General features: G+C 38.4%; 1 protein-coding gene and 1 long non-coding RNA gene across 3 annotated transcripts in view; one reads left to right on the top strand and one right to left on the bottom strand.

Annotated features, from left to right (window-relative positions):
- ODAD2 (outer dynein arm docking complex subunit 2) overlaps positions 1 to 11,483 on the bottom strand; it is a 75,799-nt gene extending 64,316 nt beyond the window's left edge. Inside the window, exons 1-8 of the mRNA XM_085564807.1 lie at positions 11,361 to 11,483; positions 10,100 to 10,366; positions 8,687 to 8,844; positions 7,145 to 7,337; positions 6,474 to 6,580; positions 5,885 to 6,021; positions 3,386 to 3,499; positions 384 to 589 (exon numbers count right to left, since the gene is read on the bottom strand). Coding sequence (XP_085420933.1) covers positions 384 to 589; positions 3,386 to 3,499; positions 5,885 to 6,021; positions 6,474 to 6,580; positions 7,145 to 7,337; positions 8,687 to 8,844; positions 10,100 to 10,323 — 1,139 coding nt within the window. The 5' untranslated portion in view covers positions 10,324 to 10,366; positions 11,361 to 11,483. The remainder of the gene's footprint in view (positions 1 to 383; positions 590 to 3,385; positions 3,500 to 5,884; positions 6,022 to 6,473; positions 6,581 to 7,144; positions 7,338 to 8,686; positions 8,845 to 10,099; positions 10,367 to 11,360) is intronic.
- Positions 11,484 to 11,613: 130 nt separating this feature from the next.
- LOC144245888 (uncharacterized) lies at positions 11,614 to 24,507 on the top strand. 2 transcript variants are annotated; one of them, XR_014950874.1, is made up of 3 exons: positions 11,614 to 12,280; positions 17,589 to 17,664; positions 22,018 to 24,507. It is a non-coding gene; the product is annotated as an uncharacterized LOC144245888 (long non-coding RNA). The 2 variants fall into 2 exon arrangements; XR_014950873.1 differs by having other exon boundaries at positions 17,589 to 24,507.
- The last annotated feature ends 617 nt before the right edge of the window (positions 24,508 to 25,124 follow it).

Genomic DNA, 25,124 nt, shown 5'->3' with positions numbered 1-25,124 from the left:
ATTCTGATTTTCCATCCAGGACCTATTTCACCTCACTCAGAAAGTGTGGTTTAGATCGGGTTTTCTAACCAGTCTCTTTAAAAGGCATTTTAAACCACAAATATGATGCTATCACAGTCCTGCAGAACCAGTACTGCAGATGATTGCAAGTTCCTTCCCTGCCTTGTAGAAATGACATAACATTAAAGTTGTCACATATCAGAAAAAACCTGAGAACTCTCTTTGGTAGTTCAAACTTTCTCCTTAGAAATAAACATGTAGTAAACTTTTGTTTTATTCCTCCTAACTTAAAACGATAATGGAAACCTGTAACATGCAGCCCTATCATTAGCACAGTTTAGAGAGCTCTATAGGCAAATTAAATTTTAAAGATAACTACTTATCTTTGGGAAGCAGAAAGCCCACTGCTCTTCCACTTCATATATGGTTTTAACCTCTGGCCAGAGGGTCCTGCTGAAGAACTTGTCCCTTTCTCATATTCAGTCTTTCCTTTAAGACCATAAAGGCTCTGTGATTGGCCAGAATTCTCAGCACCTTCCATATTCTGATAATTCTTCTCGCGTGCTGGTTCTTTAAAGAAACTATATTCCTAATAAAAGGAGACATGGTTTGTCACTCATATTGCTGTATGAATAATGAATATTAAAACAGTAAGTTATAAGCAAAATTCTAGGATTCTGCTAAAAAATTGCATGCATTAAGTGTAGAAGAAGATTCTAAGCACAAAATTATATTGTCTTTAAAAGAAAAAAGTGTTAATTTGAAAAGCAGCAGTTATCATCTGCAAACTGAAGTTTTTTTAGTAAATCAAGTTGATAAATTTGGAATTTCAGGAACATTCTTGAATATTTAGTGTTGTTTGATTTTCAGTATATCAAAAATCTGTGACACAAGCACTTTTATAGAACCTAGGTCCAAATGAGTTTTAAGATTTAGACATGTAAAGTCAGCCTTCTCCTTTCAGTGGATCACTTACATTAAAACTATTTCCCTGCATAAAGGATTTACTTACAAAACTTTCCCACAAAAGAATGAACATAAAACTGAAAATAGACTATCATAAACTGCTAGACTTCAGTTCCAAGTAATTTAATTTGATAGTTTAGAATTAATATAAACACATTCCATTTAATTTTTTTAATCTTCTGTCTCTGAGGACAAAACACTGTTGAACAAGTCACATACAAGAATGGAGCTGAGTGGCACCTACCAATCCTTCAGCTGTCAGTGTCTAATACCATGGCTGATCAATAATATATGGAACAGAAAGGACTCTTGTCAACTCTTATTCTCTATTGGAACACACTCAATTTTTGCAGGAAAGTCAACATATTATTATTATTGTTATTGCAGCTGTCAGTACCAGATAGGTGAAGACATTCCTTGGTGTGCCTGATTCAAGGCAGTTTTAAGGAGACTGTCACAGCAGGGTGTGTTTTCCACTGGTCCCTGATGCGAATCGGCTGTTGAAGCCTTGCCAACTCAAGTGTCTAATTCCAAACTAACTCATGCTAATGCTCTCATTCTGAAAATGTACTCTAGACAAGACAATTTAGCACATGATAAACTAGATAAATCACAGGGGAATTGGTGCTGTAGCTTGATCAGTTAAGCATACTTTAAAAAGTATATTTGCTACAGGACTATATGCCAACACAGCAATTCTGAATGTTAGCTTAAATAAGGCCAGGCAGATATTATAAAAGTTAATTGGTTTTACAATATATGTGCATGAATTGAGCTTTTTGAAGCTCTCCTCTCCTCAGAAGACAAATCAAAACTATTTCCACTCATATTTTATTTCATTTAAGCAAACATGGAAATTCAGCTTTTCTCTGTATTTCATGGCTCTAGAGCAGAGAAGATTTTCCCCGAGGTAAAAATGCTCTGCAGCTCTATGATATTAACTTGCTTAAATTTTAGTTGTAGAAAGCAGAATGTAGTACACCAGCAAGGCAAGATGATATGAACTTCCTAAACCATTAAAAAGGTATAATGTATACTCTTCTGCATAAACTTATTTACAAAGACAGGGAATAATGAGTGTATGATTTGCATGCAAATTGAAGGAAAACAAGGTAAATTCTTTTTATTTGCTCTTATTTAATAAGTCTGACTTATTAAGTCTAACTTAAAAAGTTACAATACATTCAAAAGGGCAGAAAACTAGTAAATAAAGGCTTGTTATTATCAATAGTAACATTATTCTGTATTAATATTTAGGATTAGAACTGAAAAAATAGTAAAATGTTATCATATTTTACCTTTCATGATCATCAAATGAAACCAAATCACTGCAAATAAATTAAACCAATGTCTAAAAACATTTATATGTTATCCTATTTATGAAGTGTAAACCAATATGTAGGCATAACATTAAAAAAAAATACTTGCCTGTGAGATAAATAAAGAATCTGGAACTTAATACACTTTCAAACAGGACAACTCACAATTCTAATTCCAATGCTGTTAATATATGCTACTGTATAAATGTACATGATTTGGAATGCTCTGTTCTTCCAAAACTGTCAAATATCTGTATCTCAAAAAAATAAGTTTCAGCCCTACATCCCAGAAAATCAGAACTAGAGGATAAGGAAATTTTGCTGTTAATTATTTTCTTCTTCCAATAATTAAAATTGTATATAAATAACCACAATGAAGCTCTTGACAGGTTTTGGCCTGTAAGGAATTTTACCACCAAGTCATCTATTAAAACCACACTAAACAACCCATAGTTATATCAGGAACAATGAAACAACAAAAACTGTACTTGTACTGTGTAATTCTAGCTAGTATAGAGCTCTAAATAAAAGCCAAAACACTTGCATTTTACAGTGTCTGAAGCAAGATAAAGTGTGTAAGCTGGATACTTAACTCTCAGCTCTGATATTTGAATCAGGCAGCTCTCATAAGAAAGTTGGGCAATTATTTATGTTTGGGTTACAAAGAATGAAAATAAAATTTTAAGTGGTTTTCATCACAGAAAAACACTGTAATAAAAAGCTGACCTTTTCCACACAGATATCACATTTTCCTGCTTTAACATTTCCACTGCTCCATAAAGAACAAGACCAGAAGACAGACAAAACATTTCACTCAAAACTAGGAGCTGACCTCACATGTTGGATAAAACCCCACCGAAAAGTATGATAGAGCAACACATGAAATGGAGTACTACTTGCTATTTACAAAAGAAACATACTTTTTTAGAAACTTAAACAAACAATAACTTAAAAAAAAAGCTCTCCAGTCTTTAAAATTCTTCATTTATTCATAGACTTATCTTCAATAAAGAACATAAACGTTCAGCCAGGTTTACAATGTAATTCCTACCAATGAACATTTGCACAAAGAAGTACACCAAGTATCAATAAATACATACCTGTTTAGCTATATTTTCTACAAATCTAGGTGATCTCTCTCTTAAAAATGTGACTATGTCTTTATATAGATCACTTTTTCTTTCATAGTCAATATCTTCACCCTTGAGCAGACCCTTAAGAAAATAATACATTTTAAATTGTTAATAGTTATGCCTTACACGGGTCTGCATCATAACATAGTCCAAAAAAGTACCAAGTCATATTGTGATGAATTAGATAATCTCATGATCAGCAGAGTTGACCAAACTTCAAAAATGCTTTGTAAAGATGCATGGATCATCTCCATGGACCCCAACAGACGATCAAGATGTTACATAGGATTTTGCAGGCAATAACCATCAGTTAATTGCACCCTGTGTAGTTCCACTGAAAAGAATTTATAGTTTATGACAAACAATCAAGTAAGTATGAGCTTCCTGCGCAGTATGGCAGATTGTGGTGGCCTACAGCTGGCCTTTAGTCCTGGAAGTTTAAATAATTATAAATTTATAACAGAAATTTGTGATCTGTTACACAATAACCTCACTTACATATGTAATTCCACCGGCAAGGGCAGGCCCAGCCGTTGGGGACTCAGGCTCCTATTGGCTGGTTGACCAGGAAGTGACGGGCTCAACCAATGAGGACTAACCTCATGGGCTCCTTAGATATAAAAGGCAGCAAGAGCTGAAAAAAGTGATCTTTTGCTGCATGAACTTGGTGTGTCTTGTCACTGGTTTGTCTCTGAAACTCTGACAGCATGTGGTCGTGGGATTTTGAAATTTATGTTTAAGAAATTGTTTAAAAAATGGTTTGTTCCTATTCACCCCTGTTCAATTTTCCTAGTAGTCTCTCCCCAGAGTTGTTTTCCACCTGTTTTCCCACCTTTCCCCATATCAGCCCTGGTGTATACCTCCCTTATTTCCAGATAAGATGTCCGGATGGACTTCCTGTCCATTCTCCAAATCGTGCCCCTGCAGCTTGTCTGTCATTATTTGCTACACCCATTTATCTAGAAGCTTCGTTGTCAGTTATGATAGCTCCTTTCACCCATTGGTATATTAAGTACGCACTCTTCCTTCCATATTGGTTTTATGTTTTCATATTAGCCACCCCATACTCCTCCTATCTAGCCGTTGATTTGTTGTCCCCTCTGGGGACAACCCAGCTTTTTTTTTTAAAAGTTGCAGCTTTTCGCTACTTCGTGCCCTTTTGCCGCTGCCCTCCCTCCGAGCTGCTACAGTGTCACCTGTACTGCTCCCTGCGCGGGCAGAAATAAAGACTGCTCGGAGACGCAAGCAAGGGTCCTTCGCTCTTTGCTTTGCCTCAATCCTTCGACGTGGGTCCACTCTTAGGGGCAGCTCTGTCGGTAAGGGACCGCAGCCTGCGGCCGAACCGGCACCCTCTGCCTGCCGCTGGCTGTGGCGGGGAGCGGCCGCTCGCGGCCCGGGGGAGCGGCTCGGAGCCAGCCGGCACCGGCGTCACCCCCTTCTCTGCCACCGAGGCGCGGCGTCGCCAGCCCGTGTCTAAAAGGCACAGAAAATAACGTGACCCGGCTGCCCCAGCTTTATGAGCTTTGTCTATTAAAAATGTGCCAAGGCAAAATTTCCCTGCGTTTTTCGACTCTTACGAAATCAATTTGTGGAGTTAAGCCTGATGGACATCAGTCTCTCTTCAAAATGAATGAAAGAGCTCTGGTCACCACGTAGCACATGTAAGGGTGTAGAATGACCCTGTTCCTAAGAGACAGGAATTTGATCTTACATCTCGTGTGACTAATAACTCCTCCCTTAACCCGAACCCTAACCCCACTCCTGTGATACTATATAAAAACTCCACGACCCTGCCTTTGCCCGGTCTTTTCCTCTCCATCCTGCCACTGCTCCCCGGGGGTAATAAATGGATTCTCGAGCTTTCTGAAACAAAGGTGTGTCCCGTGAATTCTCATGCCCGGCGCGCCGGCAGCTGCATCCCTCTCTGGACACGATGAACCCAGTTGTAACACATTGCAACATAAGAGTCTAAACAAAACCAATCCAAGAGGAAGAAGGGAGCCAAAATGAAAAGAAGGAGAAAAGAGAGCAGTAATTTCTAAAAAGCTTCTTCTGAAAGAAGAAGCAATTGCTTATCATTTATAAAAAGACCAAAGCAAGCTCTACTAGACCCACATAATAATACTGCACCTCAGATCAAGAGCAATGAGGCACTAGAGAGGCATTCACAAAGGTATCCACAGGAACTTTAAATAGGAATAGTGTGAAGAACTGTTATTTAAACACTAATCAAACACTGCTAGTAAAGAGTGCAGAATACACTTCTAGTATAAGATTTATAGAAAAAACACTTAAAACATATGGGAAAACTAACATACATTTATCACTGTGGCTTTTCCTTCTGTACCAAAGCACTAGTTTCTGCAGGTCTTTCAGCCCAAATACAACTACCCTAAACATGACTGAGTTTTGATTCTGGCATATAAAAATATTAATTAGTCAATGGTATCCTTTATTATTACTTACTCCATTTAAAAACACTCCTGCTGTGCTGCAAGTGATACATAAAGGATCAGTGTCATGTGGTTTGACGACTAAATAACAAATTTCTCCATGCACTTGTCTCCAGGGAGGAGCTCGGCATCCATTAGAGAACATATAATCTGCAATCAATTAGCATCAGTGTTTGTATCCAGTTTAAAAATACTTTAATAGTCATGCTTGATGATTAATATTACACGAATGCAAATCAAATTCCAAAAACAATACCTTGCTCTTAAGAATTCATACTGTTAAGAACTAATCATCCAAAACTCTGTGACCTATGCCCCAATCCAACCAAGAACTATAACTGTGCTTAGCACTTTTCAGGATTGGGATTTTCAATCCTCTTCCTCTGCTTCCATTGAAAATATTCATGTAAGTGGGAGATTTTTTTCTGCACATAAAGGCTGAGGAGAGGCATTTTATATTGGAAAATAGTTTTTATTTTACATTATAACTTTAAGGTAGAAATAAACACTTCAAATGTATTATTGAAATTAATTTAAAAAATTTCACACAGAATTCAAGTACTTTAACAAAGATCTATGTAAATGTGAGATCAGATTTGTACCTGATATATAGTCCAGTGATTCCAGTACAGTATCTTCTCCTTGCCCAGAGAAATTCTTGAGAAAATTCACTTCATTATTTACAGCAGCTGGATTTAGTCTTACATCTCTGCAATTAATAGAAAATGGTCCAATATGTATTCATGCAAAAGGATGTACTCAGAGAACTGAAGAGACTATTACACAATATTTTTCTTTTATATTGTCTTAATAGAAGCAATAAAAATATGAAAAGGGGTTATCTTTCATCTTCTTAATTTTATCTATAGGTTAGGGAAATTTTAGTTCCATACCTAATGCAAAGTCCTTCTAACTATGAAACAGATTCAATGTAATACTTAATACAGTTGCCTGACAAAGTAAACAGTTCCTTGAAAATATTTAACTGTGACTTTGTTGTTTGTACAAATGACTTCAATTTGCTAACAAAATGCAAAACATACGCAACAAAACCCCCACACTTGTGGGTACACACTTACATACCCACACCTATAGAAAAAAAACTTCAGAAAAAAAAGGTTTTTCATTAACTTAGCTAACAGTGAAAAGTTATTTCCATACATTTCTTTGTCACACCAAAAACACATGTTGTGGATTAAAACCAATCTGATTTAACAATAAAATAAAAAATGCACTGGCTGAGATGCTTAGCTTCTATTTGAAATACTCTTACTGTGAAATCTGTTTCAAAGAACTATTAAGCAGTTGCAAATCCAGCTGATGAAGAAGAAGAATGATTTTCATTTTCAATTCTGTTTCAAGATCAGATTCTTTTTTCATTTTGTCAAACAACTGCAAGATGGACATGTCTTCTTCAACAGTCTCATATTCAGGGCCAAGAATTTTCACTACAGGATCTCTGTTAGCTGTTAACATGAAACAGAATCATGTAATGTGCTGCTTTGTTTAAAACATCAGGTAAGACAAACTCTTTTTATTTAAATTGCTCAATGATTTTGAGGCTGTTAATTTACAATAAAAAGTTTATAATTTGCATAGCTACTCATCAAACATTACTGCATGATGTATTCTTTCATATCACTCTACTGTAATTTAAATGTACAGTAAAGACTATGAAAACATTAAGAACAAAAAGATTTGTTTCTTAACAAATACATTGCTTTTCAAAGCAAAGATTAAGATTCATTCAACCAAGGGGTGAATATTAAATAGTTCCCTTTATCAACAGTCCCCTTTATCCAAAAGTATGCCTGGCTGAATTCCAAAGCAGGAAATCAGTGGGCTTAACTCACGGAAAATTGATCATTTTGGAAATACGATTTAGTGTTAAGAACATCTTTAAGCTTTTCTAGCAGCATTCCCAATGGCTCCATTACTTCCTCAGCTATGCCAACTGTTCTTAGTAAACAGTGATATAACTGCATATCAATGTGTTTTACAAAACCATTTTGCTCTATTCCTGCAAACGAAGGCCCATGCATCTGTGAATGGCTCTGCATGATACACTGTCCATATTATTCTTCCCTAAAATTCGTGGTTGATCAGTGACAGGACCTATGATTAGATGGCTCTAAACTTGATCCAAAATGAGCATTTATATTTTATTAAGGCAAATGCAATCTCTACTAATATTATCAAAGAATACCACTGAGTTCTTCTACCTCCAGGAAGGAGAAAGATACCCAGTTTAGCATATCAAGAGTCTTGTCAGTTTGAAAATTTAGGACTTGTGGCACAGTGGCAGTACTCATACCTGTATTTTTAAGCCATTGTGAGAATGAATTTGGAAGTGCACACAGTGAACCTTTTACAGGTAAGAAAGCCTTAAGCATATTATTTTTTTCTTCAGCTATCTTTAAAGGATGTAACACTTTAAAGAAGTATTAAACTACATATATAGGAAAACCTGTTATTAACCTCAAATAAAACATTCTTTTTTCTTCCAAAACTTAAGCCTATTGCATGTTGCAATACCTGGGATATTACTGAGTATACATGAATTTGTATATGAGATTCAACAGTTTTATTTTAACTTTATTCCAGATTTCTGGGTTATTAATTTCTGTGTAAATAACAGAAAAAATGGAAACTCCATTACATTCTGGGATCAGCACTTTTAGCCACCTTCATGAATTAACACCTCATATACTTAAAATGAAGGCATACCTTCCTTTCTGGACATTTCATAAACATGAACTGAAGAAGACACATACTTCTTAAGAAAGAGAAAAGCTGAAAAAACAAAGAAAGAAACCTTCAAGGCACGCCTGTGCTTCCTTTAATTTTTCTTCCATAGCAATTCGTAGCAAACGGGAGAGCTGGTCAAAACTGCGAACTCGGAGAGTTGATGCTGAGAGGATAAGCAACGGTTGGCCATCTTTACCTCTGGCTTGAGATTGAACAGCTGCTTCACTAGAAAAATTAAATTATATATTTTTAAAATAATAACTTTAATTGAGAAGAATATTGAATGTTATTCAAGCATCACATGATAATGCATGATTTACAATTTCTTTAAACTGTGTTTTAGAAATCTTCCAAAGTAAACCAATTTAATTGAGAAGAATATTGAATGTTATTCAAGCATCACATGATAATGCATGATTTACAATTTCTTTAAATTGTGTTTTAGAAATCTTCCAAAGTAAACCAATTTATTCACAGCACATCAGCTGGGAGATAGGCCCAAAGGAGACTGTGACTCCATGGGAAGCCCACACTAGAGCAGGCTCCTGGAAGGACCCATGGACCTACAGAGAAAGGAGACCATGCTGGAGCAGGTTTGCAGGACTTGGGACCCCAAGGGACACTCACACTGCAGCAGCCTGCTCCTGATGGACTTGCACACCATGGAAGGGACCACAGTGGAGCAGCTTGTGAAGACCTGCAGCCTTTGGGAAGCACTCACATTGGAGAAGTTCGTAAGGGACTGTCTTGTGGGAGAGACCCCATGATAGAGGAGAAGAGTGTGAGGAGGAAGAAATGTCAGAGAAAAACAAGTAATGAACTGATCTCAATCTTCATTCCCTATCTCCTTGTGCCACTTGGGGGTAAGGAAGTAGAGAAAATCAGGACTGAAGGAGAGCTTGAGAAGAGGTAGATGTGGGAGGATGTAGGTTCTAAGATTTGTTTTCTCATTATCCTACTCTAACTTTTGATTGGCAGTAGATTAAATTCATTTCCATGACTCAAGTCCAGTTTGCTGATGAAAGTAAGTGGTGAGTGATTTCTCCCTGTCTTTATCTCAACCCATGGCCCTTTCATTGTACTTTTCTCCCCAATCCCCCAGGATGGGGAGCAGCTTACTGGACACCTGGCAACCAGCTAAGGTCTAGCCACCAAACAGGAGCAACCCCTAACACCAAGAGAAATGACACAGGTAATCGCTGCCAGACACATGTTGTAAAATTCTTGGGAATAGACAGGGCATGTTGTATAGATCACTGGCTGTCTTGTTTGCATCACAAACAAGACAGAATTGTCTCAAGCTCTCAAAAAGTGTGTTTTTGCACTCTACAAATTTTAGCTTATTTTTTCAATATATATATAAAAAACCCCATCTGTTTCAGCCTCCCAAATACATTAAAGTTTTGTTTATGCTAAATGAGGACAGTATTTCTTCATAGTTCACCATCTGCATTTGAAACACACTGCAATTCAGACTTACTTGATCTCATAACCCTCCCCAAATACTGAAGAGTCCAACTGCGTTTTCCACTCAAGGGGCTCTCTGAAGACAAATTCAGCTTCCTGAGGATGCTTAGTGCTGAAGTCCTCTACAAACTGAACGATTTGATTTAAAAGGGCTTTGTTCAAAGGGGTGGTTTCAAGTGTGCCAGTTCCAGAGCCAGCAGCAGTCCACTGAGCCGCTCTCGCCAATGCCACTCCCATGGTCTTGGTGGGTGTCACCGGAGCCCGCCTTGGCAACGAGACCCTGTCACAGAATGACCAAACCGAGCTCTCAAATGGTCACATATGCCGTGGCTGCTATGATTTCAAATAATATCTAGGAACGAATAGATTCTTTTAACTCATTTAAATCCCTGAAGAGGAGAAAGAGGGGCTTGATGGAAATAACTTGCAAATTTTAAAGAAATGGGGAAATCAGGTGCAAACACTGATTATTTCATCTTAATTCCCGCTGCTATTAGAAATTCTGGCAGCCGACAGCAGGAGGCCTCGGTTGAGGCTGTAGCAAAATGATCCTTCTGTTAAAATCCCCCTGTGCAGGCGGACAGACACGGCCCTCATGGCCCCCGGTGCTTCCCGCGAATGGCGGACCCGGGGGGCGGCGGCCGGGGCGGCCGAGGGGCGGCCGAGGGCAAGGAGAGGGGCGGCTGAGGGGAAGGAGAGGGGCGGCCGAGGGCAAGGAGAGGGGCGGCCGAGGGGAAGGAGAGGGGCGGCCGAGGGGAAGGAGAGGGGCGGCCGAGGGGAAGGAGAGGGGCGGCTGAGGGGAAGGAGAGGGGCGGCAGAGGGCAAGGAGAGGGGCGGCTGAGGGGAAGGAGAGGGGCGGCTGAGGGGAAGGAGAGGGGCGGCTGAGGGGAAGGAGAGGGGCGGCAGAGGGCAAGGAGAGGGGCGGCCGAGGGGAAGGAGAGGGGCGGCAGAGGGCGGCTGAGGGCAAGGAGAGGGGCGGCCGAGGGGAAGGAGAGGGGCGGCCGAGGGGAAGGAGAGGGGCGGCCGAGGGGAAGGAGAGGGGCGGCAGAGGGGCGGCCGAGGGGAAGGAGAGGGGCGGCCGAGGGGAAGGAGAGGGGCGGCCGAGGGCGGCCTCGGGGCAGCCGAGTGCGCCGGGCCCGGGGCGGCCTCGGCCGTGTGGGGAGCGCGGGGCAGGGTCCAGGGTGGGAAGGGGAGGCAGGCCGGAGCCGAGGGCCCGCAGCAGGGACTCGGCGGAGCCGGGGTCGCACGCAGCCCGCCCGATGTTCCGCCCTCACCTCGCCCCGGGCCGGCCGCGCCGCGCCCCGCCATGGCCGGCGGCGTTGCCGCGGGGACGGCGGCGTTGCCGGGACAGCGGAACAGCCGCGGCCCGGCCTCGTCGGAAGAGAAGGGGAGCGGTGTTTGAACTCGGGAAGCGGCTGTGTACCGAGCCCAATAATGCAGTAACTACAGTCATCCTGCACCACAGGTTAAAGGGAGACCACAGAACCGTTTTTAGCTTGAGTTTTAGCCAGGACAGCTTAAACCTTTCCCTGGCTGTTAGCGGCTACAGGAAAACAGCTTTAATTAATAAAGGTTAAGATTGTCCATTTTCAGTTCTTGAGGTAGTGTGACAGATCATGCTTGAAATGCTCATTGTTAAATGTAATGTACAATTTGTGTTTGTTGAAGGAAGCGAAGGAAATAGTTATGGGCAGTGCTAGTGAATAAACTCCTTTCACTTGCTGAGGACAACACAGCACTGTACAGGCACAGGTAGACAGCCCCAACACAGCATGGAAATCTACACTACTACCCAGATTCTATTATCAATCTAGATGTTGTTGAATGAGCCAGCATTCTGGATAATTTTTTTGTTACAAAGTTCCTACTGAACTCATCATGCATTGTCTCTTCTTTTATACCACTGAGCCAAAAAGAATTATATTCTCTGACTTCCCGCTTGCAAATTACTTCTCCAGTTCTGGTATTTGTCTCCATCAAAATGCCTATCAGATGATAAAAACTGGACTTAGATTTGTCTTAGGAAGGAATGGCTACCTGCTGTACACTGGCTGAAGCTGGGAAGCTCTGGTCAGCACTACAGTATATGTGTCCTTATGAGGGCACAGGAACATAATCCTTTTGAGGACCCAGCTTCCAACACCACAGCGTCAACTTAGCCAAGAGTTATTTTAGCAACTGAGAAATCAGCTGGGTAAGAAACTTCTAATAATGAGGAAGGTCATGGGATGTATGTGGGATGTATTTCGCAGAATAACAGTATGGGATTAATACAATTTTTTTTTTTTTTTTGCATGGAGATGATTGTCCATTTACATTTGATTTACCAAAACTTTCAAGCAGTAACTATGTATAATTACATGTAATCTGCACAGCAATGGTTTAAGAATAGCATTGGCTTTTCTTGCTTTATTTGTTTAACTTAGAGAAGATAGAAAATTACTAATTTTATTAGGTTAAACCAAAAGAGAATTTTTTTTAGTTAAAGGCTTAATGCAATTTATTTTCTGTACAGAATACTATATATGAATGCATTTCCAGAAGGGATTAAATGTCTTCATTTTACTGAAGTAATGACTCTTTAAAAATTGATTTTGAGGGCAGAAGGTGCAAGAAACAAAATGTGAAAGGGAGTAAAAGTATCCCTGCCATGGGAGGTGGGGAGTGAAGACAGTGAGTTTTCACACAGAGCTGAGTATTTTAAGCAAGAAGTCGGTGGAGTAAGAAATAGAATTCCTAAATGAGATCACTCTCTTCCACTGAACTGCAAGAAGAAAAGATATTTCAATGGCAGAGATAAATGGGATGGTGTGCCCTCAAAGGCTGTGCATCTCCACTGGCCATAAAAGGAGCTTTGGTAACTAGCTCAAGTTTAGCTACCAATGGAACTTTCAGTGGGAACAGGTAAGTCAGAACATGAAAAAGCAGAGCAGATTCTGCAAGCCAGCAGTGAGGAATGCTGCTGGGATTGGGTATTAGAAGCAATGGCTATGGATGCTCAAGGGTCAGAGGTTTCCCACTTTTTTCTTTGTGGCTGGCAAATGCAGAGTTTGTAGTGTAGGAGTTCTAGGAAGACTGCTGTAACTCTTCTGAAGCCTAGAAACCATCTGATTTAATTTATAAACTCAATTTGTATGACTGGGTTTTGTGTATTTTTTTCTTGTAAAAACATCGGTTCTTTATCTTATTTTCCATAGCTACTTTTCCTCCACAGATTTTGCACCCATTTTACGAATTAGAATATTTTCTCCTAGATTTAACTTTGTTTGGCTAAACCAGTTCAGTTCCTCTAGACTCAGACTGCAAGTTCTTAATTTCTTTTACCATCTTAGTATCCCTAATTGCCCTGTGTTCCAGTCTGAGCTTTTTTTATAAAATAGATTCAACACTGTTTCTAAAAATCCTTTCACCAAGTTCCATTACAATGACATTAATAGTCTTCATCTCTTTTGGAAGCTCCTCAGCTACTACATTCTAGGACTACATTTGGTTTTCACATTTGGGGGTTGTTGTCACCTTGTAATTGAATAAATCAACCAATTTTTAATCCATTACTTTTATTTTCAGCTGATGAGTTTGCAACTTTCTGCAGGATTTGACAATATATTGCAGTTTTCCCTCATAAAATCAAATTACACTTTTAAACAAAAGAAATATTTATAGCATGTGGTCTCTATGTTTTGGTCCCCATCCTCTTCCTCTTTTACAAAGTAGTTTTTGAATCTAATATTAAATTTGAAACGTATTTCATAGAAGGTTGTGGTCTTGAAAATAATGAATTGACATGAAAAATAATTTCTGTTCCTGCTGGTAGTCTCTGTGCTCTGCAGTTTTTTGCATGTTTTCAGACATGTATCAGCTGTAGCAAGTCATTGCTGCAGTTACTGCATTGGTATTTGAGCTCTGGGTTATTCCCTTGGTTACATTCAGGCATCACTGAAAAGTAAGTACGAGGTACTCCCTCATTTACCTAGTGCAAGAGTATAAATGGATAACTTGGAAGAAAATTTTGCCTGAAAGATCAAACATTGAGTAATTACTTAAAGGAATATGAAAGTACTCTCTTGGTGCCCCAAAATCAGTGTGCAAAAAAATTGCAGGCAATAAAGCTGCAATATGTTCTCAAAACCAGCTCACTCAGGAACTGCATCCACCCAGAGATTGCATTTGCACCATGTTTGGCTAATTCTGTAAACTACTAGTAGTACATTTATGTAGAAATGATTTTTTTCTCTGTTATTTTTACATTTTGGATATAAAAGACATTTTATAAAACAGTAGGTGAGATCTTTGCCAGTAACAAAAGATGAGATCATTTCTTACTGGCACAAAGAAATGGGGAATATGAAGAATTTGTTAACATGGAGAGTAAGGCAAGTGGAAATTTTTTTTACAATCTAAAAGTTGAAGCCAGAATGTGCAAGCAATTTTTCACGTATATTTTCCCTCAAATTATTATAGAGGAGGGTGTAAATTATTACTGTTGAAGCAGAACAGTAACACCCATTATAAAAAAAATTGCAGAGGCTTACATAAAATAAAAAAGGTCAATCATACCAGCTAGTCCTCCTGTTAAATAGCAGTTTAGCTGATCAGCTTCATGGGCAGTTTGTCAGACAGGCTGAAAATCAGCAGAAAACAATATCATATTCATCAATTTGTTTTTATTGTTCATTAGCTTGCCTTTCTTGCAAAATTTACATATTTTTGGCATTCACAAAAAATCCTGAAGTCCTACTGTTTTGATGTAAAGGGTTTAACATTGTTTTTATTTCATTTTGTATCAGTACAAAGGCACCATTTAGGTGCCTGGAGTTCTTAACAAGCATTTTTATGCATCTTAATTGCTGGTAACCTGTTGTTTGTTGTTGTGTTTTGGTTTTTGTGTGCTTGGGGTTTTTTTAACTGGGGAGTAGTTTGTGGAAAAACAGGGTTTCAGCTCAAGAGGTGATTGTACACGAGAATGCAAAATGAAGTAGAGGACATGATGAATTGTTGATGTCTTTTGTTTAATCAAGATTCTATGGAAAACAATGTTTAAAACCTAATCTTTAGAAGAAAAGGACTACTGATTTTTCACCCAGTCTCTGATTTCTGTGTTGTGTTCCCCTACTTATATCTTGCTTACTGAGTAATTACTGCTTTAAAAAAATGACAGATTATTTGCAGTGAGGATTTTTCAGGCTTGGACATTGTGCAGTACACTCTCTTGGGCCTAGAAATTAAGAAATGGAAAAGGACACTTTTCAAATGGGATTTCATGCAAGGGGCAGAGGTGTGCAAGGGTGTGCATGGGTATCTGGCAAAAAAAAAGTTACGCAAAAATCTTCAAAGAAAATAAGGAAGGGACAATATTTTAGTTAATGAGTGATAGATTGACAATATCTGCACAGTTAATTTCTAAACAATGACAATAACAGAGATCCTGCTGCTCTTTTTTAGAAATGGCTTCCAGATGGGATTCATGTTTTACAGTCCAAGATTGAATGTGATTTAATCAGTTTCTATCGATAAAAAAATATTTCAGAATGTGAACTGTGTTACTAGACCTCCTTCTATTTGTAGGTGGCCATTTATTCCCTTTTGTTAATTTCTGTTTACTACTACCCAGAAATTTTGAAGATTTTTGAGTATAATTTGAAAGAAATTATCAGTCTGGTGTAATAACTAGGTGACTGTAACTGTGTCATAGTAATAGTTGATAGAGGACTGTGGTTTTAAAAGATGCAGCAAATTAATTCATTTGTTTTCTTTGTAGCATTGAGAAAAAAAAACAGGTCAGGTTATAAGGGGCCCTAAGATGATGGTATGGCACTTCAGTGAAACTTAGGTTGTTTTTTCCTGGGTTTGTAATACTTTAGTAGGAAATAATTACATTCAAAGATTTTACTTTTTAATCCCTATATTATCTTTTTTGTGTCATCAACTTAAATTCCCTTTTCATATAATATTTTGCCTTGAAATTTTTTTTTTTTTTTAATAATACTGAGGGAGAAAGCTTTGGAGAAAGCTAGTCTGAAGCAGGTTTTTCTAAGTATATTAATAAATTTGGAATTGTTTTAAAATGCTGATTTTTACAGGTGAAGTCACCAAAGTATTGACTCTATGAGACACCTTAACTTGTTCATGTACTGGTGCAACCCCTACACACAGAAGCATTAATGGCTAATTCTCTTTATTTTTATAATTGATCCTTCTTTGAAAAAAAACCCCATATTTTGCCTATATTTTTCCAGGCAGAAATAATATCTATGCCTTTTCATGTACAGATAAAATGCATTTCCTAGAACTAGTTAATTGTTCTGACCTTAATAGTTTACCAATTCAGTGTCAATGGAAACTACTTGCATCTTTTAAAACTTGCTCATTAGTGAGTTGAACTGGTTTTGTGAGCAGATTATAACTACAAAGTTAATACAGTTTTTGTGCAGCAATCAGAAGGATACAGCAGCCTTTTAAGGCTTCGGTGTAAATCAGGCATTTTAATTCACGCTATAAAAATTAACGCAATTTTAGCAGTGATACTTTTCTCCAAAGTAGTAGAGATTAAATTAAGACAAAACAAAGCAAAACAAAATCAAAGCAAGAATATGTATCTAAAACAGTGTGTGCCAAGTGTAATGGACTAAAGTGATAACCCTGCTAATTACTCTAAGCTGGATGTATCCAGAAAGACTTTGCACCTTTGTAATTTTGAAAGGAATTCAACTTTGCAATTTTGAAAGGAATTCAACTTTCTGGCAAGTAAAAATAGAGAATTATTTTTATATATATGCAGAAAACCTGCTAACTACACTTCTTAGTTATAGATTTAGCTAGTAGTGCTAGACATTCACAATAATTTGATACTAAAAGCAATACTGCAGGCAGCGTGTCTTGTACACGCGGACAGCGTTTTTAGCTTTCAAACACAAAACAGCACTTTTAGCTTTTAAACATAAAACCTTTGCAAATAAATGCTAGTGACGTGCTCAAGTGCCTTTTGCTTTCTTGGTGGTTTCTATAAATTGCCTCCTTTTTCAAGGGGAAAAAGGAAAAAAGGATTAGGCTGTTTGTTTTGTGGTGGGAGTGTGAAAAGGAGATTGTTTTAAAATTAGAAATAAATGTCGTAAGTAGTCTCCAGTTATTAATTTCTTTTCCTAGTGAAAAAAATGCAAGTTATTGGTGAAAAGCATTTTGGACTGTAATGGGATATAAATCTGGAGAGAAAGTTTGACTGTTTCTTGAAGAGCAGATTCTCACATGAGGTGCAAATATGAACACAAAATTTCACTACATGGTTAGAGAGACGGTTAAAATACTTCCCAGTTATTCAGGTCCCAGTACTGTGTAGCCCCATTTCACTCCTTAGGTAATCACCAAGAGTAATTCTGGATAATTCCCTGCATAGTTTTTACAAAACAAACATAAAAATAAAAGTAAAAAAAAGTATCATTTTTCCGCTGTTATATAATCAGAAAGAAAGCCAAGACTGACATCAGGGTGTGTTCTCTTCTTTGTAGGTCATTTCAAGGCAGAAATTCAAGCACCTTGGAGCAATCACTGGTTTTGAAGAGACTGCTTCTATCATTTATGGTGGTACGGTAATATTATATGGGAAAATGTGAAATTGTGAGAGGAGTGCAGATCAGAATAAAGCCAAATCGCTACAGGGTTTGAGCAGCAATTGGCTGTAAAATTAATATGGAGCAACAGTTGGATGTTGCAAGGTTGAGCATTAATCCAGTGCCTGGTAGAAAAATAATGTATTTATCAAAATTCCTGCTTCATAGTGATTGCACTGTGTGTGAGCTATTAAACAAAGCAAAATAAAAAGCCAATTCTAAGTCCACAGAATATGACATCTTCACTCAACTTGGATGAAAATGAAGTCCTGCATGGATGAGAACAGTGATTATAGTTCTGTTCCAAATCCTTTTACAGTAGAACTTCAATTTGTGGAGGAAAGTTGCCTTTTTATCAAAATTATTTTTATTGAGAGAAGGAGAAATGTGTGTTGCATATACATGTCTTGCATAGTGTACATTCTGATACAGTTAATTCAGCCAATTTTCTGGTATTGTTCTCAAGATCTGTGCCATGGATATTAGAGTCCTCCATATGGGTACATTTTTTCTCCAAATTTTTCCATTTCTTTTTCTGGTAATAACTGCATACATTCAAGTATTTTAATTTAAATTTAGGATCATTAAGGTTCTTCTGGAGGATCTGGAGCTCTGCCACAGTTAGGTAGTTAGGTATTTTATTGTAGGAGTGGCATGTAGCTCTTACGTTTTTATATTTTAACTCAAGCAGAGATAGAGATTAAAACTATCTAGTTTTTAAGACTCTTCTATCCAATTTATGCATAAATTAGTATTTTAGCTTATTAAAGGAGCTGTTGATTTTCAGCAAGCCTTCAACTCTGAATGTAAAATTTTGGGGCTGAAGCAGGGTACTTCATCAAAATGCATGTATATGTGCTGTGTTTAGATTTGGGAAGAATAACTTGAATATTTTTAATGTAATTTTTTCCTGGAATATCAGGTTAGCATGTACTGCTGTGGTATTGAAAAGGTTGCTGATTAGGATGCCAAAAGCCTATCTTACTAGGAAGTTTGAAATAATTTCTGAGAGATGAAAAGAGATTCTATCCCTCCTGGAAAACTGTATATGGCGAGACTTTAGTATCTGCACCTGTGGTCATCGATGGATTTCTGTCATTGATTTCATGGGATGAAAGATTTGGTCTATTAACAGTACTGTCAGAAAGCAGGCAAAAAAACTTCATTTTTCCAGAGTCTTAAAAAAAAAGTAGGTCCTGTGACATTCTAAAACATACTTTAGTTATTAATGACATTTTTCTTCTGAGACTTCAGTGTGAAAGGCTTGTGATCTGTTAGAATTTTGGTAAAGCCTTTCGTGCTGGAAATAACAATGCCAAAGGTCAGTAAAAATTAGGCTTAAGAGTCTGAATAAATCTAGTACCAATTAGCAGTTTGCTACTGCTGTCAGTAAATAATAAAATAAACATGGCAAGCCTAAACTGATGCTCTTTAGTGATTTGTTTATTGTAGTCTTTTGATGTTCTTGTTCAGTAATACCACTGAATTTTAAGCAGTGACATTTAAGAATTAAAAACGTTTTATGCCATTAAAATGAGTAAGTGCAGAATAAAATTTGAGGATCAGAATCTGCACATTTTATGCAAGCAGTCTTTTGCATCTACTACAAGCTGTGCTGTGCTGTGCTGTGCTGTGCTGTACTGCACAGTAAGTCCACTGTAGAAACTGGTGCCAAAGCTGGCTCATGGGCTGGGAGCAGGGTAGCCTATTTGTGCAGTGCTTTGTCAAAGCTAATTTACTTTGCTAAAAACCAGGGTAAATGAGACAGTTTGCAGCATTAAGCAATGTGGTTAAACTGCTTCCAGTTACCCGAGCTGGCTCCTTTTGAGCTGCTCTGGGTATCTCTCCACAGCACCGTGTTGTGCAGCACAGCTATGCCCTGACTAAAACTGATGTGTGTGAAATTTTATTCATGTAAGGAAGGATTGATGAATCATACTCATCCTCGCTTCTGCAGAAATTCAGTCCTCAAATACAGGCAGAATGTACAACTAAGCATGTTTTCAAATAACTACAGTATAACTGTCATTCCATTTGACCTCAGAAATGTGATTCTCTGGGTAAACACAGAAAATGGAGGCACCACAACTGATTGTAATTAAATATAAGTAGCTAAGCACAGATCTGTGGTATAAATAGATGTGTTACGGCTGACAGTTAAAGTTTGAGTTCAGTTTACGTGTGAGCCTTTGCCTTACTCATGTAAATCAATGTTCTCACTTACAAGAGAAACCTCATAATTTACCACTACCCATAAAGTAGCCTCACTGTAATCAGTAGTGATTCCTATATGGAATTACTGTGCAGAGAAACGTTTCTTCCATCCATATCCTCAGTATGATTACTGTATGGTTTGGCACTAAGACAGAAAAATATTCAGTGAGCTCAGTAGTTTTCTGCGTGGAAGGACTTAGTTGTCCTAATTTGGCACAAAAATTCCGTTCAGTTTAAAGTAAGCTGAACTGGAATTAAATACTCCACATGGGGAAAGATTGAGTAGAATCTTCAGGGGGGCAAATTATTTGCAATCTCACTATTGAGACTTTACAATTAAACCCAGCTTTATTTTATTCTCTTTAGAAGTAGAATACAGTAATTAGAAATACTTGATGTTGTCTACTACACTGGTAAGTATAAAAGATGATCTGGTGATGTCCGCTTTTGGTGATAATTATATATGCTGTGTTTGAGACTGAGAGCAGACCATATTCAAATACATATCAAAACATTTTATAGCTTTCAGATTCTGTGAACATGCTGCACTGCACACACAGACATTCTGTACTCAGCTCTTGAGTCTGCCAAACAGGAATGGTGAGTGTGCCCCTCCACTTCATTTTGGAGCCTGGGGATGCCTGTGTGGCTGCAGGGCTCTAAGTCACTCTCCATGGAGAGCTCCAGTCCCTGTCCAGTGGGATTTCCTTCTGTAAAACAGGCTGAAGCTTTGCACAGTCAGGCAGGGACTCTGAAGCATGCAGGAACTCAGCTCTGTAACTCACTTTACTGGACAACTCCAAAAGGCCATGGGCAATTGCCAAGCACCCACGAGCCGCAGACACGAGTGAGATCCATCCTGGTAGCAGCCAGTGGTGTCAGTAAGTGGTAGGTGTGCTCAGGGTACCTGGACTGCTTCACAGAACCAAGTCCAGACTTCTCTTTTAGTGAAATTGAAAGAAGCTGAAAGTAGAAATTGAGAGTTCGATGTACTTACAGAAACCTGAGCTTTGGACTTCGCAGAGTGGAGCAAAACAATGGAGCCAAGTGAATTCAGATTTTACAGTCCGTAAAGCAGAGCTTTTCTGAATCACTTTTGTGGATTTGGATTGCCTGAATTCCACTTTTGGTGCCTTGTGTACATCCAAAGTGTATAATCTGTGTTCCAACAAAAATATAGGTTATATCTCAAATAAACAAAATTTAGAAAACAGCGGGATTTCCATTGTAGTGTGTAGTGTTTCTGATTACTAAAGTAAAAAAAAAAAAAAATCCTGTAATTTTCTAGTCACCTATGTAACTAACACCTCTGATGGAATGGAGCATACCTCTTCCAGTTACATAAATCAGGCACTCCCAAATGTATTGTTTTAAAAATCTGTGATTAACTAGTGGGGGAATTGAAGAATTTTCCAATAAAATATGGTGAATATGCAAAATAAATAGCACTCCTATAAAGCAAATTGTAATTGTCCTTGGCACTGGATTACAACATCAAGAAATGAGAATATTTAAGGTGACAAAATTATACTACAGAAATCTGTGGAGTTTTCTGCTTTCTTGTTCTCATTTTTCCATTTCACATATGCCTTTGCCCATCTTGATAGAAGGATGGCTTCCATACAAAATTCATTTTTTCATGTAATGAAAATATAATGATGCATAAGATCCACAATACAACCATCACGCTTTATTTTGTGTGTAAGCAGATTAATAACTCTTCATTTCAAGAAGTACCTTCCCATAAAGTGTCCTATTGGCCTCTTCAACTTTTACCAACAGAACAGCGTAGTCTTCTTTATTCCTTTCAGCTGTACTGTTAACCCTTTGGTTTTGCACTTTATGGGAAAACACAGGTTACTGAATCTCTAACTTTGCATAAGGCCAGTAAAAGCATACAAGTATTCACAATGTTGCTTTAATAAGAACTTCTTCAGTAACTGCTCAGTGACATAATAACTTTTCCATTTAAAAACATAAAGAAGAAAGATAAGGATAGACAAGTGCTAAACAGTAACTTTACTACTTCTCAGCTTAGCAGATGTATCTGAAACTCAGCAATTGCTCACAAATACTGCACTTGTATTTAACTAGAAATATGCTCTTATTTTAGGTACAGGAAAGGACAAGTTTAAGAAGGACAAACCCCTTCAAGCTGTTCTTCAACACAGAAATCGAAGTCACGAAGATTTATCTTTGTAATCCCTGCCTCCACTTTGCTTGCCTGCCTCATTTGGATGTAGGCTGCCTGCTTTCTCAGTGTTCAGCACAGCTCCCACTGCCTACAGTTTGCAGTGGCACTTCTACAAATTACACTCCTCCATACCAAGCACCATGAAAAACAGAATTAACAGCCACGTGTGCAAAGTGACTCGTATCACACAGGAAATCTGTGGCAAAGGCAGGGATATTTTTTGGTTCCCCAGAGCTGCACTCATGCCTTAATCATGAAAACATGTTCTCTTCTCTGCAGTTGTCTGCTTCATTCACCGTGTCCTTCCAACAGCTGCAACAAAGTTGTGCAGAGCACATTCACTGTTACTATGCCGAGATTCATCTTCCAGCACGGGTCCTTTCTGCATGCTACACAACACAGGAGGCCATGGAAAACTCCCTCTGCCCAAAGGAATCTCACAGTTCCCTCTGCCTCACCACTGGCATAATCCACCAGAACCCTTGTCTTTTTTTCTGCCTCTTATGCCACCAGGAGAGTTGGGTGCATGGAGTGATGGGATTCCCAATCCAATTCCTGCATGTAATCAGGCCCGACTGCAGCTGCAGTGAGCAGCAGGATCAGGGAAAACTCTTTTGAACGCCAGTAGCCCCAGGGCTGGAGCATGCCCAGATGTTCATGGAATGGCTCTGGCAGACCAGTTGCACACAGGTGTTTATTGGCTTGAAGTAAAAGTCAGGAATACCAGGAATAATTCATCCACCACTTGGCTCTTCAAACAGAACAGGAACGAGCACAACGTGCAAATTGAAATGGCAGATAACGGCGGCTCTTCGCTGACACACACACACGTTTCACCCATGGAGCTGCTTGCAGGATGAACTTTTTATTTTCCTGGAACAAACTCATTTTAGTTATGAAAACTGATTATGCATATTGTGACAGGCATGCAGCCAAGCAAGTGTAAAACTCTGTTTTTCACTAATATCTATCATTTTTAGGAACAAAACATGCTGCTGCTAAATGCAATCCCAAGTCTGCTTAGAAACGTGATTTGCAGTTTACTTTCTCTTCATGTTTAAAAGCAAAACAGACCTAACCAGATCAGAAGTAGCATTGTGCTTAAATAGTTTAAATATACTGATTTTCACACGAAAAATATTTTAAGGAGCAAACACTTGCTATATGTGACAAATCAAAGGAGAAATGTAAGAAACTTTTCCTGAGAGGTTCGCTACTCCGCACAGCAGAAGCTCTGCTCAGCCTCTCCGTGACCTGGGCTCCGCACGATTTATTGGTTATCTTTAATAAAGTGAAATCCAAGCGCCTTTTCTGTTTTGTTACTTCCATTTTAACACCAGCAGTAGCAGACAGACAGACAAAGTTTAGTTTTAGCCTGGGAGCTAAAAGAAATACTTCTAACATACATATGTGCTGTTACAGTCTGACTTATAAATGCTCAGTAGTAAAGTCAGCAGGAATTGAGCACTAAAACTGGAGAAGAGTAAATGGAAAGAGATCCTGCTGTATTTGCAGACTTGTGGTAATAAGGAAAGCACTCCTGACTGCTCTTGGAAACTTGTCATGTAAGTGGATAAGGGGAGAGGTCAGGCAGTGATGGACTGCTCTGCCAGCCTGAAATGGGGGATTGCATCAAATCTAAAAAGCCAAAAACATGCATTTAACTTAAAATGAATGTTATTAAAACAAATTATACCCATCACTCAGAAAAGTAATCTGCAAGCACCGTAACTCCTGGCTTCTGTTCAGATGATGTCTGGCAGTGTGCTGTGTATCATCCACAAAGTATCTTCTTGAATCCCCAACACCCTGGCTTCAGGAACCACTCTAAATCTTACCAAATTCTGATGATTCTGATGTCATTTTCTAAGCTTAAAGTATTCTTGCAAGTGACATCAATCATGACTCAACCTGGCTTCTCTTGCCATTATGACAAAGGCTTCTATTTTTAATTTTTCAGACAAATACAACTTGTATAACTTTTTTTTTTTTTTTTTGCCAAAAATATGTCAGTTCGAATCTTGCTATTCCAAGCATATTCTGTTCTTTTGGGATACTTGTCAGCTGGTCTATTTATATCAGGTTTGTAAGAAATTAAATGTTTTTCTCAAAGAAAAATAGCAGACTTGGAGAACAGAGCTTCCACCTTGCATTATTAATAGAATTTGTGAAAATCTGTGGTTATATTGTCAAGAAGCATAGAGACTAATTGTGCAGAGCCAACAATTCACTCAGCGTGGTGGTTAAAATGCATAAATGGATAAAAATGATTTGTATTAGTGCCTGCAGTTTCTTGTAAATGTCAAATACTTTCTTGACATTCTAAAACCCAGGCTGTACAGCGAAAGTGGGAGAGTAGCATTTTGTATTAATTTGAACATGTATAAAACTGATCATTCCCTTCTAGCACTCAGAATTTCACTGCTTCATGAAGACCTTAGATGCTGATTGTAACTGGCTTAACTCTTTCAACTCATCATGGCTCTCATTTCTCTTCCAGCAGAGCAATGAATATTTTACTTGAGATAAATAAATAAGATTTTACTTCCTGTGAAACAGATATTTAAAGAGATTCCACACAACCACTTTTCCCACTTGGAGAAAGTTGTAAATGTTCATTTCCCCTATTTCCCATGCATGGCAGTCTTGCCATTCCTGTGAACTTGTTGTTCCTCCCCATCCCATGCATTTATTTCCATGTATGTCAGTACTGTCATTTCAGCTTTATACCATTCACGTAAATAATCTCACAAGGTTCAAAGGACACCTGGACAAATCCCCACCTCCCAGTCACTAAAAGGTCTAGTATAAAGAATTTAGGATGTCTCCTTGGATCAAAACATTTGTGTCCTTACCATACATCCATCAGACTTTACTTTTTATACTCTGCTAAAGCAGAACAATGCACAGGTAAAATTGAACTGACAGAACTGTTTGTATTTTCTAGAAGAGATCACTTATATTTTGTGCAACTGACATTTTACTCATTGTTCTCATTAGTACCCACCTTTATTTCCAAAGAATTG

Source organism: Lonchura striata, chromosome 2 (genome assembly GCF_050655825.1).
Source record: "Lonchura striata isolate lonStrDom1 chromosome 2, ASM5065582v1, whole genome shotgun sequence".
Lineage (NCBI taxonomy): Eukaryota > Metazoa > Chordata > Aves > Passeriformes > Estrildidae > Lonchura > Lonchura striata.
The sequence above is the reverse complement of the archived record's forward strand: the minus strand, read 5'-3'. Positions and strand labels throughout refer to the sequence as shown.